We start from the raw sequence: 14,060 nt of genomic DNA on the forward strand, positions 1-14,060 counted from the left end.
ATTTGAAAAGTAATTTCAGTCCACCCAGGCATCTAATTATCAGCCTATTCATTTATTTGATAACATATTACATTAGTGATGCCTGTGAGCATTCTGTACTGGTAGTGTATAGTTTAGTTCTGATTAAATTTGAACTAGTTTTCCCAAATGTTTTATTTAGATTTTAATTTTATTAGGCTCCTAGTTAAGTGTAATCAGTCAAAAAGCCTTAACCAAAGCACATAATTAAATAAAAATGATTTGACTTTTACAATTATTTTGTCTTTGGTTTTGGTAGCTGGTTGTATTTAATATTAAGAATAAGCATAACATTTTCGCTGGAAATAAATGTAAGAATTGCTCTTGGATGGAGAGAATTCTGTATGACAGGAGTTAACAAGTTGGTGCAAGTCTGCAGAACAGGTAGCAGGTTTAGATCAACATTTTCATTATAGCAGATCAAGTTTAAGAACGTGTCAGTTGTAAGCAGAATGTAATGAATTTGCCATAATTGTCTAATTCCAAATGTGTATTACCGTGGTTTGCAGCAAGGTGTTATCTGAGAAGCATTGGGAGGATTATATTTCTTAATTTCTACTTTGAAATTTATAGCCACTGAAATCTAAATATCAAAGGAAGATTTGATGGTTGATTTTGGTGCCATTTTGATTCATTTGCATCTACACTGATTTTACATGAATTGTAATTGTGTTTAAAATAGAGGGAGAGGTTGGAAATATAGGAAGAAAGGTAGTATGAAGCACCATATGAACGGTACATTACCTTGAAACCTGAGGCTCCATTTTAGAGAAATTAGTGTCTGAATAATTAGTTTGTTTGCATGAATTTTCAGCTTTGATTAAAACTGCTGGATTTCTGTGTTTTGCCTTTTATCTTTGATGGTGATCGCCTTCAGTGAATTTCTAATTACATAGTTTTAAATTTTACAAATTATTTGTTTGCAGTGATGTTTATATGATTGGAAGCTGTAGAGCTATATGTTACTTCTGATGTGTTGACTTCCAAAATTATGCTCAAAGGCAATACAATAGATTTCTACTACCCCAAATGGACACAAAATCTGTTAAAATTGTTTACAAATACAAGACACCAGGAGCAAAATTCAGTCTTGGGATAAACCAGAGTGCTTGTAACCTCTGTGATTCAACTCCAAACTCAGGATCCAAACCCATGTCCAAACCAGTACAGAGACTCTCACCCACTTTTAGCTCCATAACACTTCTGCCCTTGCCAGAGGCCATCCTCTGCTGAAATCTTCATCTCCTGTCTTTGTCACTGCCAGCCTCAAATTCTATAATGCTGTACTGGATGGCTTCCACCCTCTATAAATGAGCTCCAGCCAATCCAAATATCTGCTATTCGTATCTTATTTCACACCCAAGTCATCCTTGACCATTTTCCCTGTTCAGCATTGGCTCCCAGTCTTTATGATCTCCTCCTTTCTGACCCTGGAACTTGGACATCTCCGTTTTCAACCCACCTCCTGACCACATCACTGATAACCTCTCATTCCACTTTCTGAAATTACCTCTCCCTCTACACTACCATTAAGACCTGAAATAAGTTCTTGGATCCCCTCATATCTTCTTCAGTTGAACTTACATTTTATGATAAGAATGTATAAGCTTCTAGATTTTTTTTGCAACATTGCTCACTGGTTTTATTTAAAGTTGACTTTTGCTTCTCCCTGCAGCTAGTGATTAATGCTCAAAATGTCATCATATCAAGTACAGCAAATCCCTGTTTTAAATCTCCCTGGTTTAAGTCCTACTTTAATGTAATAGATATAATATACCATTACCTGCACTTAGCGCTGGGATTTCTGCTTAGCAGGTTTTCTACAGCTTCAAATGACCTGAGCGGTTCCACTTTAGAGTGACCCCTCCCGTTCCCTGATCTCCCCCCCCCCCCCCCTCCTGATCCCCCCCTCCCGTTCCCTGATCCCCCCCCTCCCGTTCCCTGATCCCTCCCCTTCCCTGACCCCTCGAGCTCGGGAAAGGGAAGCAGCAAGTGGGAGAGGCAGCGAGTAGGGGGTTAGTATGCGAGGGGCATCGCGAGCAGGAGATAAATACTGTTGAAAAAGTTAGCTATTTTATATTTTCACAATTATTCAAATATAGAATTTAAGGATAAATATTTTAATGTTTATTTCTGACGAGAAAGGTCCCACAGAACCTAAGTACAGGCAGCTTTTGTATTGTAATGGGAAAATCTTATTTGCTTAACATTGCAGACTGCAGGAATGCAACTGTAATGCTAAGTGCAAAATTATGGTGCAGGTTTTTTTAGGTCAACGTCCTCAACATTTTTGTGATTACTTTTTTGCCACCTTACCTGCAAAAGCACAAACCTATTAACTTCCTCATATCACGCAATATGTTTATAAGAAAGCTGCTCAGAAGGTTTTTATTCCATGTGGCCTCTGCTATATTTGAGTATCATAAATAAATTACAAAATGACACTTTTACAAAGGTGTCCATGTTCAACGAGTGATTTTTTTTCTGCCAGTTGTAACAAAGTGAATGTTTTCTGTCTGCATCACATTTACGACTCTTTGGTTAGTCCTTGTTTGTAACAGCCTACATAACACAAGCTTAAGAATTTTCTTCTTTCTTTACTCACTTGTGCTTTCGGATTGCTTTCATTGAGGGTCCCAACTGAACCTGAGAGAAACGGGAGATTTGAGGGCTCAAGGTGAGAATGTGCATATATTTAGTAAATGTGCCTCAGTACAACCAAATATTAGCCTGCTAAAAATACCTGAAACTTGGTCGCTTGAAAATACAATTTCAGGAACTGTTGATACTTCCTTTGATAAAATTGTTGAAATTTTCATTGACATTTAGTATGTAGTAATATGTAATATTGCAAGTATAACACAGAGGTTTTCAAAGAAAGTCATCACTGTTATAATTCTACAAGTTAAAGACCAGTGGAAGAATGAACTCTATTTGTAGGTTTTAAATACTTTGTCACTGTTAATCCAGGGCAATTTGAATAAAGATTGCAACTTAAATTTGTGTCCTTTTTTAGCATTTAGGATCTAGATTCAAATTCACTCCAGATTTATCAGTAAAAATGAAATGAAAAAAATGAAAATTGCTTATTGTCACGAGTAGGCTTCAATGAAGTTACTGTGAAAAGCCCCTAGTCGCCACATTCCGCGCCTGTCCGTGGAAGCTGGTACGGGAATCGAACCATGCTGCTGGCCTGCTTGGCCTGCTTTAAAAGCCAGCAATTTAGCCGAGTGAGCTAAACCAGCCCCTGTAAAAGTTGTTTCCATCACATTACTGCCAGGGGTCCGACCATCAAATTACCCAATTCCAAATGGAAGAGGCTCACTGGGCCAATATGCTAAAAAGTCAAATGGAAATGTTTCAATAATGAAAGTAGTGTTTGACCTTCTGAGAGTGAAGTTCTAAAAACTAGTGTTTAAACTAAGAAAGGGGAACTGAATTCTCGAGCTAACCCATACCATATCATACCTATGAATACGATGCTAACTATAGGCGTCAAAAAGAGAAAGTATTTCATTTAAAATCCTTCACCCTGGTGCCTTTTTAAAAAGCTAGTGCATAAGTAAGATCATTGCACCAAAAGAAACAGTACCCCCGCAATATATATTCTAAAATCTGCATGCGGGAAGTAGATTAAATTTGCTCTGAAAAGGAAGCATGAGGTGAAATAACTAAAATCACACTTTCAGTAATAAATTGTGCTGCTCAGTGCTGTTTTGGAAACAGTGTGTGCTACTTGCTTGAGGGCCAAACACGTGATTTTGAGTTGTCTGATCACCAACTAGTGATCCTTCTTGGGAATCTTCTCTGGCAAATTTAATAGCCAATATCTGAAGCAGGCTGGTCAACTTTGCTCCATGGCAGCGATAGTGAGTGATTAGCAAACCTAGATCATCAATGGCACCTGGAGAGGTGGATTTGCACAGGCATCTGAGGCACTTTGCACTCAGCTCCATTTAATTCTGCAAACTGAAACTCTTAATGGAGTAAGCTAAATGAACAGCGGCAAGTCTACCAGTACTCTGCAAGCAAGTCTACTTGTGACAATTTTAGCCAATTAGACTCTTGATATCACCATCTTACTCATCAGTCTTTTAACCTTTGGTAAATTGGAGTCCCTACAATATGAGAGGGCATAATTTAAGTGACAGCTCTACCTTTGTGGATTTCTTAATCATTTGATTAGGAAACTTGTCAATGTGGTTATGGTTTCTTTGCATGTTGGATGCCTGGCTGATCAAAAAGTTGTTTTGGAACTCAGTTATCAAGTTTTTAAAAATTTTCTAAACTTTACTGTTATTTGGAACTTAATAATGCAACTGTTTTGCAACATCTAACCTGCTTGTTTTTGTTTGAATATGTTTTATATGTGAACTTTGAACACATTGCTCCACCTTATGGTACAGCAGATTAATCAATTGAGCACCAGATCAACACCATTTTTTAGGTTTAAAAATGTATTTATGAATAGTGGACTAGATTTTTAAAGTACCGGTAATAAATATTTGGAAGGATTAGTTGTTAGATGTTGAAAATTACAGTTCAACTGACACAGTGCTGCAGTCAGTCATTTTTTTTAGTGTATATATCTTAGATTTTAAAAGAAAGTTACATTTAACACTGATGTACCACATATGCAAAATGGAAATGAGCATCTGTAGATTGCAGTGTGTTGTTTGTTGCACTTTGCGACGCCTTACATTCTCACGAGAAATTCCACACCTGTGTATTTCTACAGTGTTCAGCACTTCAGGTAGCTCAGTTTTGATATTAGGAGATACAAGCAACATTCACTTCCCCCAGGAAAATCATACCAGGCTACGTTTATGAAAGTTCCCAGTGTTACAAAAAGCTGATTTGTTTTTAAATTTCATATTGCATCGTAATGTACTTTGAATTCATAATGCAGAGCATAAGCAGTGAGAGACAGCTTCTGGAAGTGCTCCCACACCATTTAACAGCTGTGCACTCATGGACTCACTCATGAACTCTAGGAGTTTTAGCGTTGGACAGAGGTAATTATTCAGGCCTGAGGAAAGGGTTGGTCCAAGTAGACTGGGCACAAGTAATTGAGAGTAGGACAGTTGAGGAACAATTTTCAGGGAGATAGTAAATACCTCTCAATTAAAGTATATTTCTGAGAGGAAGAGGAATTGTAAAAGGGAGGAAAATGTTCCATGGCTAAAATGGAAAGTCAAAGAGGACAAAAAAGGCAAAAACTATGGCATACCATACTGTAACAGCTAGTGGTGAGCTGGAGGATTGGGAGGACTTTAAGGTTCAGCAAAAGGCTACTAAAAATAAAATTAAAAGAGCTGAGATGAACCACGAAAGGAACTAGAAAACAACATAAAACACTGATACCAAAAGCGTCTATAAGTATATAAAGGGGAAGAGAATAGCTAACGTAAATGTTGGCACTTTAGAGGTACTGGTGAGGTAATAATGGGAAACACAGATGACTGAGACACTGAACCAATATTTTACCTGTCTTCAGGGTAGAGGATATTAAAGGTTTTCAAAAAACTGCTGTTAATGCAGAGGAATTTGGTGCAATAGCCATCAATAGAGAGAAGGTATTGAATAAACTAATGGGATCAAAGGCAGATAAGTTGCTGGGACCTGATGCTCTAGGGTATTAAAAGAGGTGGAAGCAAAGATAATGGATACATTGTTATAATATTTCAAAATTCCCTGGATTCTGGAAAAGTCCCGGTGGATTGGAAACACGCTAATGTGACGCCCCTATTCAAAATGGGAGAGAGACCAAAAGTAGGAAACTATAGATCAGTTAGCTTGACCTCTGTGATGGGGAAATTGCTGGAATCAAGCATTAAGGAGGAGAAGACTGAACATTTGAAAAGACCACCTCAATACACCATTGGCAGTATGGTTTTATGAGGGGTAAGTAATGGTTGACAAACTTGCTTGGGTCTTTGAGGATGGAACCAAGAGGAACCTGTGGATGTGGTATATCTAGACTTCCAGAAGGTGTTTGACAAGGTGCCGCAATAAAGTCTGATCCAGAAGGTGAGTTCGCAGGGGATTGGGGGAAGAGTACTTGATTGGATTGGAGATTAGTTGACTGACGGAAAGCAGAGGGTCGGGATAAATTGGTCCTTCTCTCGTGGGATCAGTGTAGGGACAAAGTGTAACATAGCAAAATTTACGGATGATACTAAAATAGGTGAGAAAGCAGGCAGTGAAGAGGAGATAAAGATTTTACAGACGGATATAGACAGCCTAGGAGAAATGTCCAAAATTTGGCAGGTGGCGTTTAATGCAGATAAGTGTGAGGTTATCCATTTTGGCCGAAAAAATAGAAAGGCAAATTATTATCTAAATGGAAAGCCGATTCAAAATGCATCTGGGCAGAGAGATCTGGGTGTCTTTGTTCATGAATTGCAAAAAGTCGGTATGCAGGTACAACACGTAATTAAAAAGGCAAAAGTTATGTTAGCGTTTATTGCAAAAGGACTGGAGTATAAAAGTAGAGAAGTGTTGCTGCAATTGCATAGGGTGTTGGTGAGACCACATCTGGAGTATTGTGTCCAATTTTGGTCTCCTTATTTGAAGAAGGATGTGGTAGCATTAGAGGCTGTTCAGGTGAGGTTCACCAGATTGATTCCGGGGATGAAAGGAGAGATTGAACAGTTTGGGCTTATACTCGCTAGAGTTTAGAAGAATGAGAGGGGATCTGATCGAGCTATATAAAATACTAAGAGGGATGGATAAAGTAAACCTAGAATGAGAGGCCACAGATATAGGTTGAGAGGCTGTTGCTTTAAAACTGAGATGAGGAGGAACTGCTCGCAGAGGGTGGCAAATGTGTGAAACTCGCTTTCCCGTAGTGCAGTGGAGTCTGAATCATTAAATGATTTCAAGAAGGAGATAGATATATTTTTGATTTTCAAAACAGGTTAAAAGGATATGGGGAACAGGCAGGGAGGTGGATTTGAGACCAGGAAGAGATCAGCCGTGAGCTGATTAAATGGCAAAGCAGGTTCAAAGTGCTGAATTGCCTACTTCTGCTCCTAATTCAGATGTTCCTATGTATACTACTACTTTGACATTGATACTCATCCAAAATCTTTTTGCAAAGTCAACCTTGTAAATTATGTAACAATGCAAATCTTGATACAAATGAAGTTTGTTTTCATATTTTTAGATGAAAATAATACTTTCAGTTTAGTTATATTAATATCATGCAGCTCTTGAGAAACTAACCCTAATACGTAGTTAGCTAGTATTTGGTGCATTGCTTGTTGACAGTTTGTGTGTGTTTATAAAATAAAGGAAAGGAGTAGAAGCAGCACAATGTAGTTCTGTGTTCTAATGTGTTTAATTCCCCAATTTTTGTCTTCTGCAGTCGCAATGTATCTGGGGATCAAAAAGACGAAATCAAGGAAGCAAAGCCCCGTTCACTCCGATTTACCTGGAGTATGAAAACAACCAGCTCCATGGATCCCAATGACATGATGAGGGAGATCCGAAAGGTTCTTGATGCAAACAATTGTGATTATGAACAGCGTGAGCGTTTCTTGCTCTTCTGTGTCCATGGCGATGGGCATGCAGAAAACCTTGTCCAATGGGAGATGGAGGTCTGCAAACTGCCAAGACTGTCACTTAATGGAGTTCGTTTTAAGCGAATATCAGGAACATCCATAGCTTTTAAAAACATTGCTTCCAAAATTGCCAATGAATTAAGGCTGTAAAATATGGTTAAGCTATAGTTTCTTAAGCAGCATTTCATCAGTGTTTTTTTCTGAACACTGGTGGAACTTTATTGAGAAAATGTATAGGATAATGCTTATGCAATAACTTCTCGCAATTTCAGATCATGGTATTGTAAAAAAAAAATGAAAATTCACAAGCTGCTGAGGGGATGGGGAAGTTGATCAAAGAATAGATTTTCTTTTTTTTTTTAAAGTGCACTACAGCAGTCAGTATCCGACTCCCTGAACAGCTTGCCCCTTCAGCTGAGTTACTGCAAACATTTGTAATTGGCTCAAAGTCAGTTCCTTACGGAACAAACTGAAAATTATCCATTCTGTGTAAGTATGATCCCTGTATTTTAAAAAAACTGTTCCAATAAAATGCTGTTGAATGGGAGACATGGGGATGCTCCTGTACTTTCAAACCTGTATATCTTCCACTGTTAGTACTGATTCAGGTGCTTAGCTTTTCAAAGACAATGAATTGTAAGAAGCAAATAAACTCATTTTCCATCAGTTGTGTTTAATGGCCTTCAGGCAGTGGAAGGTGTGTACCTATGGGCTAGCTGTTTCTGTAAAACATATTATAAAACAAGAAGTTCTGCTAATGAAAGAAAATTTTCAGCTGTATTTAGGCCTGTGATGATATAAATTACCTGTGTTAAGCCAAGGGTGCTGTGATTTGGAAATGATTTAAGTACTGTAGATCACAGATGCGAAACCACACTTCGGATTTCTCTATTGTAGAAAATATCACCATCTAAGACTATTCCTTAAACAATTAGGGCATAAAATTATATGTTTATTGTTTTGGTTTCTTTACAGTAAAGCTTAGATTGGAAACTGTTTTGTTCGGCCGTACTTTATTTAGCTGTAACTATTGTTAATACAGAATACAGTCTGTCCTGCACACATACTAGCTGAGTAAAAGTGTTTGAGTCTGTAATTTAACAATTGGGCACGATGGGACATTATTCATTTAAGTATGCGGTTTTTATGTTGTTTTTCAAACTATCAGCACTGTCCTTTAGAATGTAAATAATGTAACTTAGTTTTGCGGGCAGTATCATACTGTTATACAGTTTGTTTTTTCATTTTTTTTTAATGTTCTGTAATGAGCCGGGAGTTACAAAATCAATGTAAGTTGTCAACATTTAAGGTTCACAATTCTTCATTAAAGGAAAAGAAACTAAAATGTATTTCTACAATGTCACATATCAATTTACTCACTGCAAAATATGCATGTAAGTATGCACACAAATATGACTCTAAATCAGTATTTTAGCTGTATAAATATTATCCCCCCCCCCCTTTCACACATTACTAACTAGCCCACTAGCAACAGAAACAAAGGATAACACCCATAAAATGACATAGATCTAAACTGGTGAAATGGAAGATCAATTGTTTGTATTTCAGTTTCTTCACTCATTTTGGAAACCCTTTGTTTTTCAAACAGTATAAAATAAATTCTTCCAGACATATAAAAAGCACACTGTACTTCTGCAAATATTTTTGTGGTAAGATCACCTCTTCTTTAGTTTTATGGTATAGTTCTATAAACTAATGTGGCAGGGGGATGGGAACCAATGCTGGAAGTTGGAAGGTAGTAAAACAGGGACAGAAACAAAAGGAAGTAAGGGGAAAAGTGCAAGGCAGAGAAGACATAGTCAGAAATCCATAAGGGCGACAGTACAAGGTACAGTGACTGAGGGGAGCACAGTGAATAGGCCCAGTAATAACAAAAGGAATAAAACTGGAGATGTTAAGATTCAAAACAGAGGTAAAAAAACCAACATAAGTGTACTTTACCTGAATGCTCGTAGTATTCGGAATAAAGTAAATGGGTTGGTGGCACAAATCATCGTAAATGACTATGATTTAGTGGCCATTACTGAAACATGGTTAAAGGATGGTCACGACTGGGAGTTAAATATCCGAGGGTATCAAACTATTCGGAAGGACAGAGTGGATGGTAAGGGAGGTGGTGTTGCTCTGTTATTTAAGGATGACATCCGGGCAATAGTAAGGGATGACATCGGTGCTATGGAGGATAAGGTTGAATCCATTTGGGTGGAAATCAGGAATAGTAAGGCGAAAAAGTCACTGATAGGAGTAGTCTATCGGCCACCAAATAGTAACGAGATGGTGGGGCAGGCAATAAACAAAGAAATAACTGATGCATGTAGAAATGGTACAGCAGTTATCATGGGGGATTTTAATCTACATGTCGATTGGTTTAACCAGGTCGGTCAAGGCAACCGTGAGGAGGAGTTTATAGAATGTATCCGCGATAGTTTCCTAGAACAGTATGTAATGGAACCTACGAGGGAACAAGCGGTCCTAGATCTTGTCCTGTGTAATGAGACAGGATTGATTCATGATCTCATAGTTAGGGATCCTCTCGGAAGGAGCGATCACAATATGGTGGAATTTAAAATACAGATGGAGGGTGAGAAAGTAAAATCAAATACTAGTGTTTTGTGTTTAAACAAAGGAGATTACAAGGGGATGAGAGAAGAACTAGCTAAGGTAGACTGGGAGCTAAGACTTTATGGTGGAACAGTTGAGGAACAGTGGAGAACCTTCCAAGCGATTTTTCACAGTGCTGAGCAAAGATTTATACCAACAAAAAGGAAGGACGGAAGAAAGAGGGAAAATCGACCGTGGATATATAAGGAAATAAGGGAGAGTATCAAATTGAAGGAAAAAGCATATAAAGTGGCAAAAATTGCTGGGAGATTAGAGGACTGGGAAATCTTTAGGAGGCAACAGAAAGCTACTAAAAAAAGCTATAAAGAAGAGTAAGATAGAGTATGAGAGTAAACTTGCTCAGAATATAAAAACAGACAGTAAAAGTTTTTACAAATATATAAGACAAAAAAGAGTGGCTAAGGTAAATATTGGTCCTTTAGAGGATGAGAAGGGAGTTTTAATAATGGGAAATAAGGAAATGGCTGAGGAACTGAACAGGTTTTTTGGGTCGGTCTTCACAGTGGAAGACACAAATAACATGCCAGCGACTGATAGAAATGAGGCTATGACAGGTGAGGACCTTGAGAGGATTGTTATCACTAAGGAGGGAGTGAGTGATGGGCAAGCTAATGGGGCTAAAGGTAGACAAGTCTCCTGGCCCTGATGGAATGCATCCCAGAGTGCTAAAAGAGATGGCTAGGGAAATTGCAGATGCACTAGTGATAATTTACCGAAATTCACTAGACTCTGGGGTGGTCCCGGTGGATTGGAAATTAGCAAACGTGACGCCACTGTTTAAAAAAGGAGGTAGGCAGAAAGCAGGAAATTATAGGCCAGTGAGTTTAACTTCGGTAATAGGGAAGATGCTGGAATCTATCATCAAGGAAGAAATTGCGAGGCATCTGGATAGAAATTGTCCCATTGGGCAGACGCAGCATGGGTTCGTTAAAGGCAGGTCATGCCTAACTAATTTAGTGGAATTTTTTGAGGACATTACCAGTGCAGTAGATAACGGGGAGCCGATGGATGTGGTATATCTGGATTTCCAGAAAGCCTTTGACAAGGTGCCACACAAAAGGTTGCTGCATAAGATAAAGATGCATGGCATTAAGGGTAAAGTAGTAGCATGGATAGAGGATTGGTTAATTGATAGAAAGCAAAGAGTTGGGATAAATGGGTGTTTCTCTGGTTGGCAATCAGTAGCTAGTGGTGTCCCTCAGGGATCCGTGTTGGGCCCACAATTGTTCACAATTTACATTGATGATTTGGAGTTGGGGACCAAGGGCAATGTGTCCAAGTTTGCAGATGACACTAAGATGAGTGGTAAAGCGAAAAGTGCAGAGGATACTGGAAGTCTGCAGAGGGATTTGGATAGGTTAAGTGAATGGGCTCGGGTCTGGCAGATGGAATACAATGTTGACAAATGTGAGGTTATCCATTTTGGTAGGAATAACAGCAAACGGGATTATTATTTAAACGATAAAATATTAAAGCATGCCGCTGTTCAGAGAGACTTGGGTGTGCTAGTGCATGAGTCACAGAAGGTTGGTTTACAAGTGCAACAGGTGATTAAGAAGGCAAATGGAATTTTGTCCTTCATTGCTAGAGGGATGGAGTTTAAGACTAGGGAGGTTATGTTGCAATTGTATAAGGTGTTAGTGCGGCCACACCTGGAGTATTGTGTTCAGTTTTGGTCTCCTTACTTGAGAAAGGACGTACTGGCGCTGGAGGGTGTGCAGAGGAGATTCACTAGGTTAATCCCAGAGCTGAAGGGGTTGGATTATGAGGAGAGGTTGAGTAGACTGGGACTGTACTCGTTGGAATTTAGAAGGATGAGGGGGGATCTTATAGAAACATTTAAAATTATGAAGGGAATAGATAGGATAGATGCGGGCAGGTTGTTTCCACTGGCGGGTGACAGCAGAACTAGGGGGCATAGCCTCAAAATAAGGGGAAGTAGATTTAGGACTGAGTTTAGGAGGAACTTCTTCACCCAAAGGGTTGTGAATCTATGGAATTCCTTGCCCAGTGAAGCAGTTGAGGCTCCTTCATTACATGTTTTTAAGGTAAAGATAGATAGTTTTTTGAAGAATAAAGGGATTAAGGGTTATGGTGTTCGGGCCGGAAAGTGGAGCTGAGTCCACAAAAGATCAGCCATGATCTAATTGAATGGCGGAGCAGGCTCGAGGGGCCAGATGGCCTACTCCTGCTCCTAGTTCTTATGTTCTAAAAATACAGTTCTTTTTCTCAATTCTGTAATAGTAGTAACTTAGTACAGAGTTTTCCTGTGGAATTATACAATTGTAATACTTTTCTTTTCTCACAGCTGAAAATCATTGCAGCTAGGTGCCATTAGTCCTGAAATTCTCTGGTGATTTGGATCATATTTTTCTAGTTGCGTAGTGGAGTGCAACCAGCTCAGAAAAGAAATGAATGTTCTCGCTTGACAACGGCCACATGTGTCTCTTATCATCATCCTGCAGGAAATTACCTCTTCACTTGTATCCAGAATGAAAAACTGAGGAAGGGAAGACTCCAAGATGGACCAGGTGAAGGAGAGAGGAAGATTGAAATTGGAAACTAAGTCAATGAAATTTTGCTGTTCACAGCGAGAGCAGTTGGTGGCACCAATATAGACATTGGTGTATCAGTAAAATAAATGAGACAGGGAGCCTGTGTAGAAGTGGAATAATGAATGTTGCAACATGTTTCACAGAATGGAAGGCATAACCGGTCTCCGTGCATGAACCTACAGTAACATATTTTATTTGGAGGAAGTGAGTGGAGTTGAAGGAGATGTTGTTCTCCTCAGAGTGAAAACAAGCTCAGCCAGGCAGAGGGTGATGGTGGATAGGGATTAATTGAGCCTCCATTTTATTAAGTAGGCAACTCCGATCTTGATGGGGATGAACGTGTAGAGTCCATAATGGGAATTTATCATGGCCAATCCACTTAACCTGCACATCTTTGGACTGTGGGAGGAAACCGGAGCACCCGGAGGAAATACGCAGACACAGGGAGAACGTGCAGACTCCGCACAGTGACCGGGAATCGATCCTGGGACCCTGGAGCTGTGAAGCAACTGTGCTAACCACTGTGCTACCATGCAGCAGCCCCCCCTCCCCCCAAATGAGGTGGTTAGGACCAGGAAACTGGAAACCACAAATGATGCATGCATTAGATGAATCACAGAGGTAAGTAGGAAGAAACTACAAGGGAAGATGAATTTGTGTCGAGATGGTCAGAAATAAGTTCAGTGAGGCAAGAACAAGCTGAAACAATGGGTCAACCTGGCCAGTCGTGTGTATGAATCTTGGGAAGGTGTTAGAAGCAGTCTGTGATTGGGTGACTACAAGGGGGTTGGAGGGAAGGTCTCCATGAGGTCAGTGTCGATCATGATCCAGGGAGAGGTAAGAGGAAATGTCAGAGACTTAACATTCAGCCTCTGCTAGGCCGAGAGGCCAGTACACGAGACAAAGTTTCAACAGGTTTGATAATGTTAGGGTTTGGCATCTGAGAACGGAGTGCAGAAAGTTTCAGAGGGAGACAGATGTGAGGGAAAGGAACAGGGAAATTGAGACGGCTGGTGTCATGCTGACAATTTTCAATGAAAATGTCTAGAGAGGATAAGGGGACTGAGGGAAAGGTTTAGGTGGAGGGAGAATGTTGGAGACTGGTGAAGGGAGACGTTAAGCAGAGGGAGACTCCTGATCAAAGAAGTGGGTGTGGAGGCAACGGAAGAAGATTTCAGCAGTTTGCCAAGCTTGAAATTCATTGAGGTGAGGACTTAAAGGAATGAAGCTGAGGCCTTTGCTGAGGATAGGGCATTTGGATTCAAAGAGGAGAAGATCG

At 39.5% G+C, this 14,060-nt stretch overlaps 1 protein-coding gene across 1 annotated transcript in view; it reads left to right on the forward strand.

Moving 5' to 3' along the window:
- The window catches only part of mark3a (MAP/microtubule affinity-regulating kinase 3a), a 236,405-nt gene extending 227,473 nt beyond the window's left edge, over positions 1-8,932 (forward strand). Inside the window, 1 exon segment of the mRNA XM_038777504.1 lies at positions 7,388-8,932. Within this exon segment, the coding sequence (XP_038633432.1) occupies positions 7,388-7,733 (346 nt within the window). The 3' untranslated portion in view covers positions 7,734-8,932.
- Positions 8,933-14,060: the final 5,128 nt, after the last annotated feature.

This window comes from Scyliorhinus canicula, chromosome 2 (genome assembly GCF_902713615.1).
Source record: "Scyliorhinus canicula chromosome 2, sScyCan1.1, whole genome shotgun sequence".
Lineage (NCBI taxonomy): Eukaryota > Metazoa > Chordata > Chondrichthyes > Carcharhiniformes > Scyliorhinidae > Scyliorhinus > Scyliorhinus canicula.